The sequence below is a fragment of the Ochotona curzoniae genome, unplaced genomic scaffold (genome assembly GCF_017591425.1).
Source record: "Ochotona curzoniae isolate NIBS_2020 unplaced genomic scaffold, NIBS_Ocur_1.0 contig_523, whole genome shotgun sequence".
NCBI lineage: Eukaryota > Metazoa > Chordata > Mammalia > Lagomorpha > Ochotonidae > Ochotona > Ochotona curzoniae.
In genome coordinates, this window is record NW_024466459.1 from 10,233,397 (window position 1) to 10,253,648 (window position 20,252).

The 20,252-nt window shown below is 68.0% G+C and overlaps 3 protein-coding genes across 5 annotated transcripts; all 3 read right to left on the minus strand.

Annotated features, from left to right (window-relative positions):
* Positions 1-585: 585 nt before the first annotated feature.
* Positions 586-3,829, minus strand: GCGR (glucagon receptor). Its single transcript, XM_040989764.1, has 13 exons — positions 3,673-3,829; positions 3,473-3,575; positions 3,012-3,119; positions 2,807-2,928; positions 2,608-2,714; positions 2,379-2,535; positions 2,145-2,304; positions 2,013-2,073; positions 1,832-1,901; positions 1,651-1,739; positions 1,424-1,562; positions 1,239-1,280; positions 586-1,161 (listed from the first exon to the last, which is right to left on the minus strand). The coding sequence occupies exons 1-13, from the start codon at positions 3,733-3,735 to the stop codon at positions 952-954; spliced, it is 1,431 nt and encodes a 476-aa protein (XP_040845698.1). The 5' UTR covers positions 3,736-3,829; the 3' UTR covers positions 586-951.
* A 9,763-nt stretch (positions 3,830-13,592) lies between these two features.
* Positions 13,593-17,332, minus strand: SLC25A10 (solute carrier family 25 member 10). 2 transcript variants are annotated; one of them, XM_040989447.1, is made up of 11 exons: positions 17,239-17,332; positions 15,873-15,992; positions 15,302-15,416; positions 15,169-15,217; positions 15,042-15,083; positions 14,820-14,863; positions 14,669-14,739; positions 14,442-14,534; positions 14,293-14,370; positions 13,872-13,928; positions 13,593-13,785 (listed from the first exon to the last, which is right to left on the minus strand). In XM_040989447.1, the coding sequence occupies exons 1-11, from the start codon at positions 17,329-17,331 to the stop codon at positions 13,684-13,686; spliced, it is 864 nt and encodes a 287-aa protein (XP_040845381.1). In that variant the 5' UTR covers position 17,332; the 3' UTR covers positions 13,593-13,683. The 2 variants fall into 2 exon arrangements, with proteins under 2 accessions (XP_040845381.1, XP_040845380.1); XM_040989446.1 differs by having other exon boundaries at positions 14,293-14,383; positions 14,431-14,534.
* Positions 17,333-18,105: 773 nt separating this feature from the next.
* Positions 18,106-20,192, minus strand: MRPL12 (mitochondrial ribosomal protein L12). Of its 2 annotated transcripts, none has more exons than XM_040989449.1 (5): positions 20,087-20,192; positions 19,695-19,881; positions 19,576-19,620; positions 19,130-19,303; positions 18,106-19,016 (listed from the first exon to the last, which is right to left on the minus strand). In XM_040989449.1, the coding sequence occupies exons 1-5, from the start codon at positions 20,143-20,145 to the stop codon at positions 18,900-18,902; spliced, it is 582 nt and encodes a 193-aa protein (XP_040845383.1). In that variant the 5' UTR covers positions 20,146-20,192; the 3' UTR covers positions 18,106-18,899. The 2 variants fall into 2 exon arrangements, with proteins under 2 accessions (XP_040845383.1, XP_040845382.1); XM_040989448.1 differs by having other exon boundaries at positions 19,130-19,264; positions 19,546-19,620.
* Between the last annotated feature and the right edge of the window lie 60 nt (positions 20,193-20,252).

A 20,252-nucleotide genomic window follows, 5' to 3' on the forward strand; every position in this document is an offset into this window, starting at 1 on the left:
GAACTGATTCTAGTTTCTGGCAGCCAGTGGCCACATCCAGCTGGACAGTGGGCTGGCCCTGCTGCCCCTCTGGCCCCAGGACCCCACCAGGCCCAGCCCTGCCCACTCTGGGCTCCCTTCCCTCCCTGCTCCGCTCAGGCCCAGCAGACAGCAGGGTCTGCTGGGCAGCTAATTCTATTTACCTTTCCTGAGAGTCTGCCTGTCCTCTCATTTGCTCAATTAGCCATGTGCTGGTGAAGCCACTGCCGGCCACGTGGCTCCCTGAACAGTACCACCTGGCTGGCCTTCCCACCATGCACACTTGCCTGCACTTCCCACACAGCTCAGGACAGAGCCTCCGTCTGCCCCAGGGGGCCCCAGGGGCCTCTCAGCTGGTGGGGGGTGGCCTGCCAAGTGCCCGGGAAGCAGGGCCAACACAGCCTAATGCTGCTCTTGCCAGAGCCCGTGCACTCCAGGACCCAACCCCCATCTCCAGTCCTGCACTCAGCCGTGGCAGCAGGGGAAGGAAGCCCAGGCCCTGCTTCCACACGCCATGGGCCTCCCTCGACCACCTCGACCACCGGACCCCTCCCTGTCCCCTGCTGGCCATGGGGACGGGGGAGGTGGCCATACCTGCCCAGGGGTTCTGGCTCCAACTGACCAAGAAGTGGGGCTATCTGAGGGGCGCCCCTCAGGATGGGCACAAAACAATGCCAGTTCTCCATACAGCACTCCTGGAGCACAGCCAGCCCATGGCACATGCCAGCAGCTGCTGATCCAACCTTTTATTGCTGCAGGCCTCAGGGACTGCCCCTGCCCCCAGGCACACAGGGGCACACAGGCCTGTAGTTCAGGTTTGGCCCATTGGCAGCACCCTGCCTGAGCCTCAGGGCAGGTATTTGCAGCAAACCCAGGGGGCAGGTGGCTGGTGGCCAGGGCGGTCCTCTCAGGGTTTGAGTGCAGGCCCAGCACTCAGAAGGGCCGCTCGGCCAGCCCAGGGAGGCCGCCAGCCAGCAAGGCCTTCGCTGAGGGGTTCCAGACAGCCCCACTGCTGCCCCCTGCCTGTGCCAACTGCAGCTTCTCCGGGCCGGCCGAGGGTGTGTGCACACTGGCTGACCGCTCCTCCCGCAGCGCCTTGCCCAGGCGCCAGCGCTGCCAGCGCCGCAGCAGCTCCAACTGCACCTGGGTATAAAGTGGGGCCAGCTGGTCACCCCAGGGGTCGGGGCAAGGGAGGACCCCAACCCTCAGCCCCCACCTACCTCCTTGTTGAGGAAGCAATAGAGGACAGCCACCAGCAGGCCCTGCGGGGACAGGGGGGTCAGGGGTGGGAGCAGGGCAGGGTGGGGGCAGGGACAAGGCTGGGAGCAGGGCAGGGATGCGGCTGGGAGCAGGGCAGGGGTGGGGCAGGGATGTGGCTGGGAGCAGGGCAGGGGTGGGGCGGCACCTGGAAGGAGCTGAGGAAGAGATCGAAGAAGAGCTTGGTGGAGCGCAGGGCGCCCTGGGCCTGCTCGTCGGTCACGAAAGCGAAGACCACCTCGTGGACGCCCAGTAGGGGGATGAGCGTCAGCGTGGACTTGGCCAGCCTGCAGGGGCAGGGCCTGAGCCACCCAGGACACAGGCCTGACTGCGCCCCGCCTGCCCCCGGAGCCTCCTGCCCACACCCGCACCCACCGGAACTTGTAGTCCGTGCGCTGCATCTGGTGAGCACGCAGTTTGGCCACCAGCAAGCGGACGACTCGGACAAAGATGAAGAAGTTTATCTGTGAGAGCAGGTGAGCAACTGTGGTACCCGGACAGGACGGACAGCCTGGCCCGCAGCCCAGCTGGGGTCCCTGGGCCATCCCACCCTCACCAGGATGGCCAGGAGGACGGGGACACGCAGAATCCACCAGAAGCCCATGTTGTCATTGCTGGTCCAGCACCTGTGGGGCAGCTGCTCAGAGCCGGCGCGCGTGCCCCTCTCAACCCACGCCCCGCTCCCACACCCGCAGGCCCAGCCCCCCCGCTGCACGGCCCAGCCCAGCGCCACTCACTGGACATTTTCGAAGAGGCACTTGACCACCGCCCAGGGGATGACAAACAGCAGGGGGGCACCTGCGGGGACAGTGGCTGAGATCCCCAGCCCAGACTCCCCACGCCCGCTCCCGCCCCGTGCTGGCCCTTACCCCAGCCGATGCCCAGGTAGAGGGAGAAGCGGCTCCTCTCGGGGAAGGTGGGCAGGCCCAGCAGGCTGTGCAGGTAGACGCCCTCCACCAGCAGCCAGCAGTAGTTGGCCACAACACCGTACTGCATGAAGACCGTGACCACCCGGCAGCCGGCCACCGCCTGAGCAGGCACAGCGTGACCGGGATGGCCAGGCCCGATCCTGACCCCACCCCATCCCCCGAGCCCGGGCTCACCCCGTCGCTGAGCCAGAGGCTCACGCTGAGGTCGTCGCCCAGCTGCTGGCCGTAACGGGTCTGGAGCAGCCGGTCAGTGGCCAGCACGGCGGCGGCCTTGAGCACGAAGGAGGCGAAGAGGTTGGCGTGGATGTAATTGCGGGTACAGTGCAACTTGCTGAAGGGCAGAAAGTCAACACTCGCCGTGCCCACCGGCCCACCCCGCCCGCTGCCGGGGGCAGAGTCCTACCTGCAGCCCAACAGCACGGCCAGGGCCAGCAGCAGGGCCCCCAGGGACAGCCCGTAGCCCACCGTGTAGGTCGCCTGGAAGCTGCTGTACAGCTGGGCCACCTCCTTCTGCAAACCACAGCAGGGGTGGTGCCACCAACCTGGCTGCTTTTCCAGGTAGGCCCACCAACCTGGCCACTTTGCCCCCCACCCAGCACTACCTGAGCCTCCATTTCGTCCATGTCCAGTTGGCACTGGGATGCGTTGCGCCACGGTTGCCCCCTGGGCCCGCGCACCCACTGCCCATCTGGGCCGCACCTCTTGAACACGAAGCGATGCTGCACTGGGTTGAGGAGGAGCTCTGGGTCAGCCCACCCTACCCCCCATGTCCTCCTTCGTCCCCCACCCCAATCTCCATGCGATCACCTTTGTGGTACCAGGGCAGGTACCAGGGGCAGGCGATGCTGGCTGTGGTATTGGGCAGGGTGTCAGGCCAGCAGGAGTACTTGTCAAATGTTCTGTTACAGACCAGCTCTGCAGGGAGAGGGGCAGGCAGGGGAGAGGGCTTGTCCCCAGGCCAGGAGCTGCTGCCCCCCGCAGGGGCTGGCACCAGAGCACCCACCACCCTGCCCATAGGCAGCCCAGCCGTGGCTCTGCCCTGTGCTGGCTGCCCGCCTTCACTCGGTGGCCTGGCCACCCACCCCCTCCTTTTCTGCCTGAGCCCTGAACCCAGTGGCCCAGGGGCCACGCACTCCGGGGTGTGTCTCAGCCTGGCAGGGGGCAACAACCACACCTGCCCGATCCGGCCAGCTCTGGTGCCTGCAGTGCCCTAGCAGTAGGGACATGGGCAGGCACCCTGGTTTCCCTTCCTGGGGTGGGGGGCTCACGGGTGGGAGGTGGGAGCAGGCTCAAGTTCTGCTGACACTGCTCCCCGTAGAGCCTCCACTTCTCAAACAGGAAGTCCATCACCTGGGCCGAGGGGACCTGTGGCTGCAGCAGGAGAGAGACGGCGCCAGTGGGCATGGAGCAGGCGGGCACGGGGCAGGCAAGCTGTGGGGTGCCAGCGGGGTGAGTGGGCATCCCTCACCTGGCCGACCAGCAGCAGCAACATGGCCAGCAGGTGGGCACGCCTCTGGGCAGCTGCCCACATCTGCCAGGGGCAGCACGCAGGAGTGACAGGGGCTGCTGGACTGCCGGCGTGGGAGCAGTGTGTCCAGAGATGCTGCTAGCCCCAGTGCCCAGTTGCCCTCCAGCCACCCTGTGGAGGCCTGGGGTCCTGGCAGAAAGACACACAGAGGGGTCAGTGCTCCTGTCCCGTCCAGGCTCCCAGGGTGCACAGCTGTCCCCAGGGGAAGCCGTTTCTTCCACCTCGGGGCATCTCCAGCAGGTGGCAGTCTCCTGCCCCTCTCTTGGCTGCTGGTCCCCAGTGTCAGATCAGGCCTCCCCCCCCCGCCCCGCATTAACCCTGGGACCTGACGATGAGCATGGTAGGGGAGGGTGCCTGACTCCTGGCACACGCAGCGCACGCTCAGCGTGGTCTCTGCCACAGCCTCTGTCCCTGTTGCATCCCGGGATGCAGGTGCCCAGGAGCCCCTTCCGAGGCTCAGGGCTGGACTGGTGGGCCCCGAGCACCAGAGGCACGAGGGGCACCAGGCAGGTGACCAGAGCTGCTTGGGGCCAGACAGGGCACCTCTGCCCTCGCGGTGCCGCTGGGGCTGGAGCAAGCTGCAGCACCTGGGCTGGCGTCCGAGCTAGTCTCTGTGGCGACCGGGTGCCCCCAGGGCAACAAGTAGACGCTGGCAGGCTGGGGGCAGTGCCAGGGACCAAGCAGAGAGACACTGGGAAGGGTGGGGGGCGCCGCAGGCCGAGGCCAGGGCTTCCAGTGGACTGGGCAGCTAGCTGAGCGGCTGGGCTCCAGGCACGGGGTGCAGGGGACCAGCCTGGGCCCAGCGGGACCCCTGCTGGAGGCCTGGCTGGGCACGCTTCAGGCTGGGGTGGGGCTATTCAGGCCTCATCTCCTCTGACACCTCACCCAAGGGCCCCCTTCTGCCACTGCCCGCTTTGCTTGACACCCCCCTCACCAAGAGCCGCAAGGACAAGACCCCTAGAAGAAGTGGGGAGGGTGAGTGAGGAGCACTGGACCGGCTCTCTGTGGAGAAGGACAGCACTTCAGAACTCAGTTCAGCCTCAACTTCCCGGCCAGGAAAATGGGCACACGTCAGTCAACAATGGCTTGCTGGCCTCCCGGGGCCATGAGGCTGAAGTGGTGGAACTGGCCCCAGCTCCTCCCACCCGGGGCTGCTGGTCTGGGGACCAGGAGGGTGGCGGAGCGCAGGTGGAGAAGGGGTGCGGTGGCCCACTGCGCCCGGACCCCTCCTCAGAACACAAGGCCAGTCTCCTCCCCCCCCCCCCCCCCCCCCCGAGTCTGACAAGAGGGATGAGGACAGCTGACTTCCAAGGTGGGGCCCGCCCAGGGACCCCCACAGGTCGGTGGAACTGCACCTGCAGAGGGCGCCTGGCCCCAGGGCAGAGGAGCGCTTGCCGGCAGAGCAGTCCTGCAGCTCAATGTTTGCTCAGTGAGTGGACTGGACCCTGGGTTCCAGCGGAGGTGGCCAGATGTAGCGGTGGCCCTCCCCTGGCAGGGCCCCAGACCTCACTTCCACCCCATCGCCTCCCAGCAGGAGCGGGGGCGGGGCAGACCCGGAACTTCCCCTTTCCACCAGGGGTCAGGGGGGCCTGGGTGCCCCCAAAGGAGGCCTCAGGTCCCTCCCGCGCAGCCAGATGTACCACAGGGGCCACATCCACTGACCCTGCACCCCAGAGCTTCCTGGACGGGCAGGCAGCACATGCCTGTTCATGCTGGCCCTGACCGAACCCATGACCCCAAGGTGCCCTGGCTCCAGACTAGGGTGTCCACTGTGGGTGGGTGGGCAGAGGTAGGGCGCCTCTTCGCCCACCTTCGTGTCCGGGGGAGGGGAGCTGTTCAGGGCCTTGGGGAGTCCCTGAGAGCTAGGACTGGGAGGGGGCACGCGACCCCCACAAGAGACCAGGTGCCACCGTTGTTGACAAAGGCTGATCCTGGGTCCTTCCCCCGCAGAGGCGGGGCTGCCCTGTGCCCAGCGCACAAGGACGGAAAACAGCGCTGGCGGGTCCTGAGCGACGCTGGCGCCAAGAGGTCAGGGGGCAGCCGGGCTGCCCCGGACGGCGGAGCAGTGGGACAGTGACCCCAGTTCCGACTGCACCCTCCCTGGCGCCCCTCCAGGACAGGGGCTCGGCCCCCCGGGATCCCTCCGCGGTGGTCGTGCGTCCCAGCGGGGCGGGAACTCGGGACCGGAGGGCGGCCATTGACCCAGAGGTCCGCGGACGGTCGAGGGGCCGAGGCACCCGGACCTGCCCGACCGCGGGGTCCGCGTGGCCGTCCGCGCGCCCCGAAAGCAAAGTCCCGGGATTGGGGATGCAGGAGTCGGGCGGGAGCGGGGCCGCCGAGGTGGGTCCACGAAACGCCCACCCGCCCGTGGCGCCCCTCGGGCCCCGGTGCTCACCGTGCGCCGCGCTCGGGGCTCGGGCTCCGGTCCACTCGGCTCCGCGCCCCGTGCCTCTCCGCGTCCCGCGCCAGCCGCGCGCCAACCTCCGGGCCGGGCGCTGGGCGGGGGCGGGGGCGGGGGCGCCGAGGGTCCCCGCCCGCCTCGGGGCTGCCGACACCTCCCGCGCCGCGCACCTGCCCGCAGACCCCGGCCCCGCGCCCCCTGCGGACCCCGGCCCCGCGTCCTTGCGCCCTTGCGCCCCTGCGCCGTGCGCCCCCCGCGACTCACGCCGCGTCCCCCGAAGGTTGGAAGGACCGCGCCCCTGCTCCGCGCGCCGCCTCCGGGTGGGGGCCAGGGTGGTGGGCGGGCGGGGAGCCCCTCGCGTCCCTGGAACTAGGTGGACACTGCGCCTCCGCGCGCCCCGCTGCCCGTCCTGTGTACCAGGCTGACTGCCACCGCCTGCACCTGCGGGCCTGGCCGAGGATCCGGCCCTTCCCAAGCCTGGCTGACCTGAGGGGAGGCGGGACCCCTGAGGAAGCGACCCCTCCCCCTCCAGCGGGATCCACCCTGGCAGCCCCGGGAAGCTTTGGGGCCTCGTCTTTCCGGAACGCAGGCAGTCACGCCCTCCTTCTAGAAGGTTATGGGCTTCCAGGAGCACTGCTCTGCACTGCTCTGCCCTGCTCCGGTGTCCCAGCCCCGCTGCTCCCGCCCCCGTTCCAGAGGAACCCTTGTGGTCGTGGGGTCGTCCTGCCTGAGTTCCCTCCCTGGCCTTTCCTCAGCCAGCCTTGGGGTCCTTCTCCCAGAAGGGGCCTTTCTGTTCCAGTTCCAGCTGTGCAGAGGGCAGAGGTCACAGGGCAAAGGTCGGGGCTGTGTCCCTGTGACCTCACCGGCTGCCCTCCTCCCAGGGGCCCCTACCCACAGCATGGGCAAGGCAGACCACCTGTGGGCAGCGGCGTGACTTGGCATGCCATCACGTGAGGTGAGCCGTAACTGACATATGACGGACGTGGTGTGACGGGAGGTGATGTAGCCGAGGTCCCCTGGGCCTCCTGGGTCTGGGCTATCACTCTGAGACATAAACAGAGCAGGAGCTGGGAATGTGGGGGGCTGGGCCTTCCCACACAGTGTCTGGGGCACAGGGCAGCCGGGCGCCTTCCACCCGGGCCCCTGGTCCTCCTGGCTAACTAGCGCCAGGAGGTCTACTCGCCACCCCAACCCCCCAGTTGTACCAAGGCCCAAGGCCGCTGGGCCTGGAGCCCTGGGACCCCTGGCACCCTGGAGGGAGGGCGGTCCAGGCCAGGCGTGGGGGTGGAGCCGGCAGATGGCTCAGTGATGTGGCAACACAGCAAGGCCCCTGTGGCCCTCTGGGGGCGCCCTGGCCTCTGTCCACACTCTGCCAGCCCCACCCAGTCTGCTGCCAGGACACTGGCGTGTCCAGCCCCTGCAGAGCCAGGGCACCCCCGCCCCCCAGCTGTGCTCACAGTGGCTTTTGCAGCTTCAGGCCCTGTGTTGGGGGAGGTGACAGCATGCCAGCCCACCCCTCAAGGTGGACGGAACACAGGGTCCACCCCAGCTGCCTTCTGGTGCCCTGCGCCTGGACAGGATGAAGGCAGGACCAGGGAGCGCTGTGCCTGCAGGAGGACAGGAGCTGGGCCCACAGGAGTTAGAACGTGGCAGGGTGGAGAGAAGGCAGGGGCGGGCAGCATGGGGGCTGCGGGGCCGGGGGAGGATTGGCCTGTTGAGCCATGGCACTACCCCATAAATGTAGACACTTTTTTTCCCCAAGCCAAACTGTGTCCCTCATTATTAAAGATTCTTTTCATGAACAACTGTGGCATTCCAGGAGGCCACGGGCAGACAGTTGAGAATGGCATACAACCTGCTCTGTGGACCGCGGTCAGGAAGCCACTGCAGCACCACGGCGTCTTCATTTGCTCTGGAAAGGGGAGGTTTGGAGCGAGGTCGGCACTTCACAGCGAGCATGCTGTTTGGCGACTTGTGACTTTCAGGAATGCAATGAAAATGGCACCGTGCTCAACCGGAAGACCCCCAGTCTAGAAGAGGAACCGTGGCGCTGGATGCCAGCTCAGTGGGGGCTCCGTGAGGCCCAGCTGCCTGCCATGCTGGCGGCCAGTTCTGGGGGTCTCTGGGTGCAAGGCAGTTAGGGAGGAGACAGAGCGTATAAAACATGCCAGGGGTTGTGTGCCAAAGGCAGGAGGGAGTCGCCTAGATTACAAGGGGATGGTCCTCCCCACACCAGCCCGGCTTCGGACAATGCCCTCCCAAACAATGAAGTGTGCTAACTTAGCTTAAAGGTGTGCATCTTTATAAAAATTGAAGCTGCACAGTCAGCAGAAGCACACAGAGCCCAAGGATGCCCACACCTGCCCTGGCAGCACCTTCAGCTTGCTGCCCAGGCGGCCTGCGGGGTAATCCCCGTCCATGCCAGCGTCGCCTTTTCCCTTTGCGTACCTTCTCCCCTTCGTTGGCACGCCCTTCAGCCTTGGACAGGGTGGTGGGGCCCTGGGATGGCCCAGGGGTCGCCCTTGTCTCTTCACACTGCTCCAAGTGTGCACTCAAAGCACCGAGCTGCCCTCCTTGCTCTGTCCTTGCCCCTCTGCCTTGTGCAGCATGGGGCAACAGCCACTGGGATGCATGCGGGCGAGGGCAGTGAGGTGCACCGGTGGGGGAGGGGGGCTCCCGCCACATATGTCACAAGCTGGTGGGCCCACCTTACAGACAGGACTCAACCTTGACCCCTCTCGCAAGGACGCCAAGGGCGCTGGGGACACCCTCAGGGCGAGGTCTGGATGTGTCAGGATGAGACAGAGGAGCGGTCCTGTTGGCACTTGCCCTTTAACCTGCTCAGATGCCAGCCACGCGCAGCTCCGCCTGGCTGCTGGGACCTGCGTGTCCCCACTCCATCCAAGCCTGGCCGAGGGCCATGCGGCTGCCACCTAGGGGCCACCCTGCGAGTGACAAGCGGCCTTAAGGCTGGAGGGGGCCAGGGCAGTGACCACCCCTCGCGTGCCTCCTGAGCTGTGCTGAGGCAGGGTCCGGGCCTGTGGTCACCCCACTCAGTGAGAGCTGCTCTTCCAAGTCTCCCATGACAGTGCGCCAGCCTCGGTGACGAGGACCATGCCGATGGGGAGGCTTGGGCGCTGCCACCACGAACCTCGGTTCTGGTGGATCCGTGTTCTGGAACACCAGCATGCCCAGAAACTGGAGTGAGGCTCGCCGTGGGGTGAGTCACAAAGGAAGACGGAGCAGGGCAAGCAGCAGAGGGAGAAAGACCTACTGGCCACACAGGAGCGCAGGGGCAGAGGGAGAGAAGCAAAAGCCGCAAGCTTGGCCCGCTCTGTTCTTCTCACCGTGAACCTGATCAGGGGACGTGGCCGTAACACAGGAATTGGAGGAGCACGCGAGGACACTCCAGTGGTGTGGCGAGGCACCCTCAGGAGAAGCCAGAATGTGCCGTGTTTGGGCAACGTGCACAGCTCCGTCCTCGCAGCGGAAGCCTGCACCGAAGGCATGGAACAGGGACAGCTCTTCCGGTTTAATGCTGAAGTCCTGCGCTCCTTTTGCCCACCCTAAAAAGTCTCCCTTCACCAGGAAACCAATGGTGCCCGCTTCTTTCTGGAGGAGCAGTCAGCTCCCCTCCGGCTGGGATGTGGGCACCAGTGCAGATGGCCCCAGGCAGTCCTCACCCCAACCACGTGTTTATGGCTGAACTGGCAAATGAGCAGCACCCCTGGTCCAGAGTGAGTGTGTGTTTCATGGCAGCCAGGTTAGGAAGATGGGAAAAACAAAGGCCACGCGGCAGGCCTGGTGTGATGGCTCCCTCTGGAATCCCACATGGGTGCCGGTTCATGTCCAAGGACGGACCCAAGCTTGGGACCCCGCACCCGCGTGGGAGACCCAGAAGAGGCTCTTGGCTTCGAATCGGCTCAGCTCCAGCTGCAACCATGTGGCGAGTGGACCAGTGGACAGAAGATCTTCTTCTGTCTTCCCTTCTCTGTGTAAATCTATCTTTCCAATAAATCTTTTATTTATTTTTGTTGGAAAGGTGGATCCCAGGGTGTTCAAGGTGAGGACTTTAACCACTATGCTATCACCCCGGGCCCTCCAATAAATCTTTAAAGAAAAAAGTGACCCAGCAAAGTCTGGGGAGCAAGGCACGTGCCCCTGGCTGTGTGGCATCCTCTCCAGCAGGGTCGGGCAGCCAGGGAGGCGCCCCCTCCCAGGACTTCCACCAGGGATCTCAGGGGGTGACAGGTCCTGCCTTGGCCTGGGCCTCCCAGGGACAGCTGAGGGTCCAACGTGGGTGGCAGGTACAGCCAGTAGGCGTGGCCCGAGCTGCAGGTGTGGGCAGTGTGACGGCAGCAGTGGTTCCGTCCCAGGGGTGCTCAGGACTCCTGTGGTGGAACCTTGGGCTCTGCCGACCCACTGCACCCACCTCAGAATGTGGCTGCTGGCACTGTGCCCTCTTGCTGGCGCCAGGGCTCCCAGCCGGTGTGGCCTTGAGGAGGCTCCGAGGGGAGCTGGTGTGGGCTCCCCAGGCCTGCCGAGGCCCAGGACTATGCTGGAATGCATGCGTGTTCCCTCCCTGAGCTGCCGTCGGGGTCTGTGAAGGTGGAAGCTGCTATGTGGGCGAGTGGCCCACCCTCCAGGCTCTTCCGAGGCCCCCAGCAGCACCGGCCTCCACCTGCCGCTGGCCCCTGGGCAGCAGAGAGGCCTGTCCCCGAGCAGAGGTGGACAACGCTGCCGTGGTCTCCTGATGCCTGCCCTGAAGCAGTGTCGCTCCCTGCCTGACAACCCGGCCTGCCCAGGGGCCAGTGTTGGGCCCCGGAGCCCCGTCTGGGTCAGAGAGGATGCCCCTAGGGAAGCAGGCTGGGAACACGGCCACTCCCAAGGCGTGGCACCTGGGCACACAGCCAGCCGGGGGGGCGGCTGCGCAGCACACAGTCCCAGGGCCTTTCAGGCTTGTGAGCCAAACGCTGCCTCTTCACATACTTGGGAATCCTGAGATTCTTGGGGGAGGTCCCCAGGAGAGGCAGCAAAGCCGGCACTTCCTCATCCGCCACACCACAGCTCCAGGGACACAGCATCCCACAGCTCTGCTAAGCCTGGCCGTCACATGCGAGGGCCCGGCCACGTCAGCCAGGCCAGTGGGTGTCTCAGCGGAGACCCCAGTGCCACTGGCCCCCGGCCCAGCGCCTGCACCACCGTCACCACCTCCTGGGTATGGGACAGGTGGACCCCCTGCCAGCTTCCCTGGGGCAAGGCTGGGGCCCCCGCCTTGTTATGGAGCGTCAGGGGTCACCAAAGCCGAGTACAGACGGTGAACGTCACCACTGAGCCTTCCTGCCCCCTCCCAATGGGGTCCCCTGCTTCCCCACTTGCCCCCAACAGTAGAGGCTCCGCTTCTGCAGGATCAGCCCACACCACGACCCCCCATCAAATCGTCTATCTTCCAAGCCTCTTCGCCCCAGCAATGGGCAGGGTTCCGGTGCCTGAGGACCCAGCCTGCCACCACCTTCCTACCCACCTGCTCCCAGGCTCACCTGACCTCCTGTCTCACACCTCATTCCACCCTGAGGTGCTGCCCTGGGCAGTGACGCAGCCTGGCCTTTAATGAGCAGCTGACCTGGGCACCTCTACCCAGGGGCACTCCTCTGGGCCCCCTGCCCAGCTCTCCTGTCTGGAGTCATTCGGGAAGCCCATGGGGCCCCAGCACCCTTGCCTGCCTGCACTCAGTATCTAACTGGGCTCTCTTGCCGGAACCTTTCTTGTTTTGAAGACTCCCCACCCGCTAGCTTCCTCTGTACATGGCCGCAGTAGCCGGGGCAGGGGCCACGCTCCTGAGCAGGGAGCTGGACGGGGAGTGGGGCAGACGGGACAGGAGCTCTCAGGGTCTCCCACATGGGTGCAGGGCCTGAACCCACACAGGCACATCAGCAGGGATGACTCGGAAAGTGTTGGGGTAACCTGGCACGCTCCACACTGGACTTGGGGGGCCCTGGGGTTAGATGGTGATGATGATGGTGAGATACTCGATCCTTCTCCAAGACAACTGACCCCCCCAGGCTCGGGCACGTGCTGGCCCCCAGTGTGAGATCCGGGGCCTCGCAGTGCAGGGCTGTGGTAACCAGGCTGCAGGTGGGCACTGTGGAAGCAGTGTCTGCCCTGTCCTCCTGTCCCGGGCTCCCGCCCCACTCAGCCCTCGCCTCCCAGCACTGCAGGGGAGGGGGCCAGGAGGCTCTGGGGAAGCCCGGCCTGGTGACCACTGACCCGATGAGGCACAGGGTCCCTGCTCGAGAGGCCTGTGGGGGAGGGGTCCCAACAGAGTCGAGTCACCACATGGGAATTGGGCATCTGCGTCAGGCCAGCCCGTGTGGGTGCTGCCCACCGCACGGAGTGTCCTTCAGGCCCGGCCCTGGCTGTTGAGCCAACAGGTGCTCTGCTAAACCTGGGAATGAACAAACAGGACAAATAAGGGATTGGACCAGAACTGGTGGATTCGAGGGCAGTTAACGGGGTCCTGGCATCCCATGTGGGATGCAGGGCAGGGCAGGGCCAGGCAGGGCAGGCCAGGCCAGGTCCGGGCAGAGCAGGGCAGGGCAGGGCAGGGGCAGGGCTGGACAGGGCAGGGCCAGGCAGGGCAGGGCCGGGCCGGGCAGGGCAGGGCAGGGCCAGGCAGGGCAGGGCCGGGCAGGGCCAGGCAGGGCCGGGCCGGGCAGGGCCAGGCAGGGCAGGCCAGGCCAGGCCAGGTCCGGGCAGAGCAGGGCAGGGCAGGGCAGGGGCAGGGCTGGACAGGGCAGGGCCAGGCAGGGCAGGGCCGGGTAGGGCAGGGCAAGGCAGGGCAGGGAAGGGCAGGGCCGGGCAGGGCAGGCCAGGTCTGGGCAGGGCAGGGCCGGGCAGGGCTGGGTCAGGAGCACTGGCGGCCCAGGTCACGCCCACCCATCTAGGGACCCCTCGGGAGAGCAGGGTAGGGAGTGAGTGCCAACACCAGCCCCTGGCTGCTGGCTTCCTAAGATGCTCAGGAGCCGGGGTCATCCCCTGAAGCTTCCCACCACTGCAGCTCACCCCCTCTTCTCCCTATGTTGGTTTGGGGGTGCAGAGGGTCCCACCACTGCTGGACGGGGAGGCAGTTCCAGGCCCGAGTCCACACTGTTTATTAGCCCTCAGGAGGGGCCATCGGTGCGCTGGGGGCAGACCTGGGGTGGGTTTGGCTGCAGCAGGGAAAGGCCCCTTACGGCATATCTGCCCCCAGAGGCCCACGTTCCAGGACAGTTAAAGCAGGTGGGGCTGGACAGCAGGTCTCCTTGGCTCCCAGGGCTCTGCCTGGAGACCTGGGCGGGGCAGCGGCCGCAGGACCCTAAAGCTGTGGTCCCTCTTGAGTGGTCAGGGGCAGGCTCTGCTCAGCCACCAGGTCCTCCAAGGACGCTGCAGGAAGGGTGGGGCGGGGCGTACAGCCACTCCAGGCAGCCCTGGGGTGGCCTGGCCTCTCGTCCCTGGGTGCCGCACGGGTGGGGGTGGCGCTGCGGGCTGGGGAAGGACCGTGCGTGGCCCAGTCAGGATGGGGCCTTTGTCCCAAAGTGCTGGCGCAGCTGTTCCAGGAAGACAAAGGTCAGCACGGTGTGCGGGATGAGGCGGACGGCGGCAGGAAAGAGGCCCTGTGGGGACGGGGAGAAGGGCCAGCTGGGCATAGGGCCCTGCCCCCACAGGCCCCGCACATCCCGGTCCCAGACCCCAGACGCACCTTGTAGAAGGCCAGGGGTCCCAGCTTGGCCGTCTCCAGGGCGCAGTGGAACACGCCCTGAAACAAAAGTAAACGCAGCTGCCACCTGGATGAAGGCAGGAGGCCCAGGACCCAGGTGCCAGCCAGCCTGCCAGGGAGCCCAGGGCGCCAGCCCGCCCGCCAGGGAGCCCAGGGCGCCAGCTGGGGCAGGCAGGACTGGAGGGCCAGGCTGGGATGGGAAGTGGGGAGGTCCAGGACACAGCTTGGAGTGAGGGAGTGGCATGTGCTCCCCTCCCCCTGGGCACTCAGCCCAAGTTCACGGACAGCAGAGAACGGGCTACCCGTTAACCTGTAACCCATCAGACTCACACGTGGGGGCTGTGTAGGAGAGGGCGCCCCGGCACCCTCCTGCCCGTCCCCCTGCCCCGGGCCCTGCCCCCACCTTGTACTCCCCCTTGGCGTTCATCAGGCGAGTCTTGAGCACGTCCAGGGGCTGGCACAGGAAGGTGGCACATCCGCCCTGGGGGTGGAGGCTTGTCACGCTGGGCCCGCGTGGGTCAGGGACCCCAGGGCACCCCACCGGGCACTTACAGCAATGAAGCTAGCAACAAAGTGTGTGAAGATGCCATCCGACAGGTAGCCAGTGCCCAGAACCAGCTGCTTGGCTTGGTCGTAGCAGGACAGCTGGGGGCGGGCAGTCAGGACACAGTCACACCTCCTGCCCGTCGGCTGGGCACAGACAGCCGTGCCCACCCACCCGGCCACAGTGACTTCCTCAGCAGTGCACCCCGAGCCCCGCTCCCTGGCAGGAGCCCTACCTGACCCACGGTGACCAAGGCCCCGCGGCTGGATGCCATGGTCGCGCCTGAGAACAGCTTCTTCAAGCCCTCTGCATGGGGAAGGGGCGAGGTTGGCGCTGGCCTGAGGCCCCGGGCCACTCCCCGCCCCGACTGCCACGGGCTCCCTCACCTTCCCGGAACACGCGGAACAGGCCGTCCAGGGCGTGAGCATAGCTGTGAGGGACACGGGCCGTGAGGGTCACCTAGCACCGCTCCCACGCGGGGCAGAGGGTCCGAGTGCGCCCACTCACCCTTCCCGGGCACACACCACGGCCCGACCCTCCCCACCACGACCCGTGGGCTCGCAGGGCGTGGGCAGCTGCTCGGGGTCGGGGTGGGGCTGGTCGCTCACTTGCGCCGTTGCTGGGGGTGCAGCTTCATGTCATTCTGCATCCTGGGACGGGGAGACGCCGCGATGTGGTGAGTGCCCACGGCAACCACCCAGTGCCCAGCACCCCGTGTGGGGGGCACACACCCACCTCACGTTGACCAGGTCTGCAGGGGTTCCCACGAAGCCTCCGGTTAGACCTGGGGGGGACAAGGACCTGGAAGTCCACGTGAGGCCTCGGACCCCTGCGGGCTGCCCACCCACACCGGCCTGCCCCTGCTCACCGCTGATGCCTCCCAGCAGCACCTTGTGGTGGAAGGGCAGGGGCCCCTGACTGCCCTTGCTCAGACGGTCTCGCACGCTCTCGTATATGGCGAAGCGAGTCAGGGAGTAGGTCATCTGAGGGCGGGGTGGGCTCAGGGCAAGGCCTGCACCTGCAGCCCCCAGCCCCTCCCTCGCCCCAGACCTCCCGTCTCCCCGTGGAGGTCTGACACCCACCCTGGGGTCCCGCCTGCTAAGAAACCAGGAAGAGGAGAAAGCAGTTGGGAGGCCAGTTCTGGTGGGGAGGTGATCCAGGGGAGGATGGGACCACCGGGGGTCAGGGACAAGGAGCTGAGGGAGAACGAGGCCCTGGAGCAGTAGACCTGGGCTGGGTGGCGGCCATGGGGTGCAGCCTGGGGCTGGGGGCAGGCACTGGGGGCAAGGCCTGGGGCTGGGGGGCGGGCACTGGGGGCAAGGCCGGGGCTGGGGGGCGGGCACTGGGGGCAAGGCCTGGGGCTGGGAGGCGGGCACTGGGGGCGGGCACTGGGGGCAAGGCCAGGGCTGGGGGGTGAGACCCTGCGCTGGCGGCCACACCTGGCGGCAGAGCGAGGCACTGAGGCCGTTGTACAGAGCCAGGATGCCATCTCTCCGTACCACCTGCAGCGCCATGCCCGTCATACGGAGCTTCACCTCCTGCTGCGTTTGCAGGTGCACCTGGGGGAGGGACACACCGCTGGGACCCAGGCGTCCAGGGCAGAGGCCGGCGTTCACGCGGAGACTGAGGCAGGGCAGGCCCAAGGCCTGACCCCAGCGGTGATGACCAACAGGGTGGCCACGCGGGCCAGGGTCCTCCTGGCACCCAGAGGTATGAGAACAGATGAGAGAACATGGGGACCAGCCGGGCTTCTGGGTCCTGACATGGGGGGCTGGGGGTTGGGTGCGGGCGTGTGGGGACTGGGCTGGGGGCTGGGTGCGGGCGCGTGGGGGCTGGGTGCGGGCGCGTGGGGGCTGGGTACGGGCGTGTGGGGGCTGGGCTGGGGGCTGGGTGCAGGCGTGTGGGGGCTGGGTGCAGGCGTGTGGGGGCTGGGTGCGGGCGCGTGGGGGCTGGGCTGGGGGCTGGGTGCAGGCGCGTGGGGGCTGAGCTGGGGGCTGGGTGCGGGCGTGTGGGGGCTGGGCTGGGTGCTGGGTGCGGGCGTGTGGGGGCTGGGCTGGGTGCTGGGTGCAGGCGCGTGGTGGTGGGCAGAGCTGGTGAGCCCCTAGGCCTTCCCCAAGCGTCCCAGCTGGTCAAGGACAGTGGGCACAAGAGAGACGTATGAGAACCACTCATCCACACCCCCAGCTGCCTGAGGTCGCCCCAGCCAGGCCCCCCAAGAGTGCTGGGACGCCACGGGGGACCAGGCTCTGCCCCTCCCACACTGGCTCCAGGCCAGGGTGGCCTCAGGACCCCGCCCGGACAGAGGGCACGGCGCATGCTCGGAGGAGGGCCAGGGGGCAGCAGCAGGGCAGGGCCCAGGGGCGGGCAGCATGTGGTGCCCCCGGGGACCACGGCACCTGCGGCCAGGACCGCCCGGACCCCACGTCAGTGCAGGACCCCCACGTCAGCGCCCGGGCCCCCAGGTCAGCGCCCCGACCCCCACGTCAGCGCCCGGGCCCCCAGGTCAGCACCTGGATCTCCACGTCAGTGCAGGACCCCCACGTCAGCGCCCGGGCCCCCAGGTCAGCGCCCCGACCCCCACGTCAGCGCCCGGGCCCCAGGTCAGCACCTGGACCTCCACGTCAGCGCCCGGCGCGGCTGCCCAGGAGTCCGGGGCGGCGTGGGCGTGCCCGCGCGCGGCCGGAGCACCCCGGGGTCACTCGGTGGACAAACACGCGCGCCTCCCCGCCGGGGCACCTGCTGCGCCACAGCAGGGTGGGCGCGGGCACCTGCGCGCACCTGGCCCGCGCCCTCCGTCCGGCTCACCTTGAGCAGGTCCAGCGGGTGCGTGCAGCAGGCGGCCCCGCACGACGCCAGCCCCCCGAAGTACCAGCGCGACACGCGCGCCTCGCCCGCCATGGCCGCGCGCCCCGACTGACCCCGGCCCGCGCCGCCCCGCGCCCCGTTCAAAGCGCCGCCCGCCCGCGCCCCCAGCGACCAATGCGGCGGCGCGCGCGCGGGGCGGAGCCGGCCACGTCGGGCCGCGCACGGCGCCTTAAAGCGGCCGCGGCCCCGCGGCCCGTGCCCACCGGCTGCGAAGGCCCGCCGGCCCTGACCTTGCCGCCTGCCGCTGGGCACGGGCCTTGGCTGGCGGGTCGCCCGCGTGTGGGGCCGCACGACCTTCGTCCCCGGCGCCGCAGAGGCCGTGTCCTGGCCATGCGCGGGCGTTCCTTGCCGAGGGGGCGGGTTCGAGCCTGGCTGCCGGCCAGACAAACGCAGGTGGCAGGGCAAAGGGGAGTCCTCAGTGCCCCAAGTTGCTTTGGGGCTGCGTCAGGCCTGTGGGGACCCGCTGCCCTGCGCCGGGCAGGGCTGGGAAGTGGCGTCCAGCCTGAGGGCCTCACGGACGGCCCTCTAGAGGACAGGGTCTGGGGATCAGCGACAAATGGGGCTGGAGTGGGAGCAAGCATGCCACACCAGGCCTGGGGGACAGCAGGGCTGGCATGCACCAAGGAGCCTGTGGGCTCCAGGAGGGCCTGGCTGCCCATCGGAGCAGTCCCAGGGCACTTGGGGACTGACCAGGAGCCTGGGCGCAGGGGCCGTGCCGAGCGTGCAGCAGGTGGTACCCCTGCCAGCTGCCCCTGAGCCCCTGAAGGATGGGAGCCGCCGTGGCCAGGGATGGAAACAGACGGCTGCCATTTGCTTTGAAGTTTTATTTGAAGAGCTGAGAAAAGACAGAGCAGACCGCCAGCCCCACCTGCCTGCACAGCCAGGATTCCCAGTGTGTGGCTCCTGCACCCTGTGCCTCGGGAGGGGCCTGGCCGGAGACCAGCCTGCCCAGTCAAGGCCCTGACCGTTTCCTGGGGGCCACCAAGCAGAGAGCCCTGGCTCCTGCAGGGTGCCCACACCCACTTCCATGCAGGCAGGTGTGGTCTTGCACGCCAGGGTTCGGCCGGTACCCACAGGCCACAGGGAAGGGCCTGGGGACCCTCACGGGGCAAGGCAGCCCCCTCTCCCAGTGGCAAGTCCTTGGCTCCGGGGTGGCCACAGTCTCCCCGGGGTGGCAGGGGGCAGTGCGCCCAGGACCTGCTGCTGGACAGTCGTTAAGCCGCGGCAGCCGGGCTGGGCCACACCCCCAGGCACTGGCTGGTTTTGCAAGAGACCGAAGCCAGAAGGCAGGGCCCCTGAAGGCCTGCTGTGGGGCCCACTGTCCCCCGACCCCTTGGGCACCCAGAGCACCCAGTGCACCTCAAGGCCTCCCCTGGGGCACCCCCCCATGCACGCACGCAGAGCCCGCATCGAAGGAGCCGCCACAGTGTATTTGTCTCAGAGCAGCAGGAGTGTCCACCAGGCCATCGGCTGCCGCCCCCTCCCAGCACAGCAGGTGGGCCTGTCTGCCCGTGGCTGGCCACGTTGTGCTGGACCCCCGCTCCCCAAGTCCCTGGCGCTGGGGTGGCAGGGGCCGGCCTGCGAGTCCTCAGTCCTCGTGGCTACTCCAGGACCACGGTGCCGCCCACGGCTTCCAGGGCCGCCTTGATCTTCTCCGCCTCGGCCTTCACCACGTTGGCTTTGATTTCCTGAGGCAAAGACTCCACCAGCTTCTTGGCCTATGGGGACAACGGGGTCAGGACGCGGGCGCAGGGGTCAGGATGCAGGGCGGCGGGGCCGGGCACGGGCAAAGCGGTCAGGGCCGAGCCCCTGTCGTGGTCAGCGTGCCCACCTGCACGAGGTTGATGCCCTGGATGTAGTTCTTGATCTCCTTGATGAGCTTCACCTTGTCCACGGGCTTGGCCTCCGTGAGGCGCACGGTGAAATGCGTGCGCTCCTTCTGCTTGGGCACGTCTTCTTCAGACTCCTGGGAAGGGGCAGTGCAGCTGGCACCTGCAGCCACCCCCTGGGCACGCTAGCCCAGCTCCCCAGGAGGGTGAGGGACCCCACTTCCCACCCAGCTCTCCGCTTGCGGCTAGGGCAGCAGTTCAGCACAGCCCAAGACTCTGTGCCCTCCCGAGACCCGGAGAGGGCTCCAGGCTCCTGGCTGCAGCCTGGCGCAGCTCCAGCTCCTGTCATCCTTGGAGGGAGAGGCTCACCCCGGGGGTGCACGAGCCCGCTCCCCCCACCGGGCCAGGCGGGGCTCACCTCAGGGGCAGGGGCGGCGGCCACAGGGGCAGCGCTGGGCAGCACGGCACCCACGTCCTGGATCTTCAGCGTTTTCTGCAAACAGGCGGGAGTTTGGGGGTCCGCTCAGCCGGGAGCCCAGCCGCCCAGCCCAGCGCCCGCGCCGGTACCTTCAGGAGCTCGTTGAGGTCCGAGAGCTCGAGCAGCGTGAGGCCGGCGATGTCCCGCACCAGCTGCTGCACCTTGGCGGGGTACTCCTTGGGGGCGTTGTCCAGGGGCGCCCCGGCCAGGGCCTCGCCGCGGCGACGGCTGCTGCAGCTCAGGGGGCGCGCGGCGCACACGCGGGGCACCGGCTGCCTGTCCCCGCCCCAGGACGGCATGAGCGCGGGCTGCCACGGCCGCACCGGGCTGCCGCGGCCGCGCACCGGGCTCGGGCACCATCCAAGGTCGCCCGGGGGCCGAGCCCGGAGCTCCGCGCGCTCCCGCCGAGGTCGCGCCCCCCGGCCCCTGCACCGTGCCCGGCGACCGCGGGCCCCCCACCCGCCAGGGCGCCCCACCGTACCTGGCGAGGCGCAGTCCCAGACGCGACCCCCACAGGGGGCGAGCGGCCGCCGGCAGCATCGCTCCGCGTGGGAAGGTCACACGCGGCTCCTGCAGCGACGCTCTAGCCGGGGAACCGGGAGCATACGAGCGTGGCGACGCTCTAGCCCACGAAGCCGACAGCATGC

Coding starts and splice junctions, on each gene's coding strand:
- GCGR (XM_040989764.1), bottom strand. CDS start 3,735: ATGTGGGCAGCTGCCCAGAGGCGTGCCCACCTGCTGGCCATGTTGCTG. Junction 1,902..2,012: donor TGCCTCTTCGAAAATGTCCA/GTGAGTGGCGCT, acceptor GCTGCCCCACAG/GTGCTGGACCAGCAATGACA. Junction 1,563..1,650: donor CGCACGGACTACAAGTTCCG/GTGGGTGCGGGT, acceptor CTGCCCCTGCAG/GCTGGCCAAGTCCACGCTGA.
- SLC25A10 (XM_040989446.1), bottom strand. CDS start 17,331: ATGGCGGGCGAGGCGCGCGTGTCGCGCTGGTACTTCGGGGGGCTGGCG. Junction 15,993..17,238: donor ACCCGCTGGACCTGCTCAAG/GTGAGCCGGACG, acceptor TCCCTCCCCCAG/GTGCACCTGCAAACGCAGCA. Junction 15,417..15,872: donor GTGCCTCGCTCTGCCGCCAG/GTGTGGCCGCCA, acceptor CCCCGCCCTCAG/ATGACCTACTCCCTGACTCG.
- MRPL12 (XM_040989449.1), bottom strand. CDS start 20,145: ATGCTGCCGGCGGCCGCTCGCCCCCTGTGGGGGTCGCGTCTGGGACTG. Junction 19,621..19,694: donor ACCTCAACGAGCTCCTGAAG/GTACCGGCGCGG, acceptor GCCTGTTTGCAG/AAAACGCTGAAGATCCAGGA. Junction 19,304..19,575: donor GTGCCGTGCTGCCCAGCGCT/GCCCCTGTGGCC, acceptor TAGCGTGCCCAG/GGGGTGGCTGCAGGTGCCAG.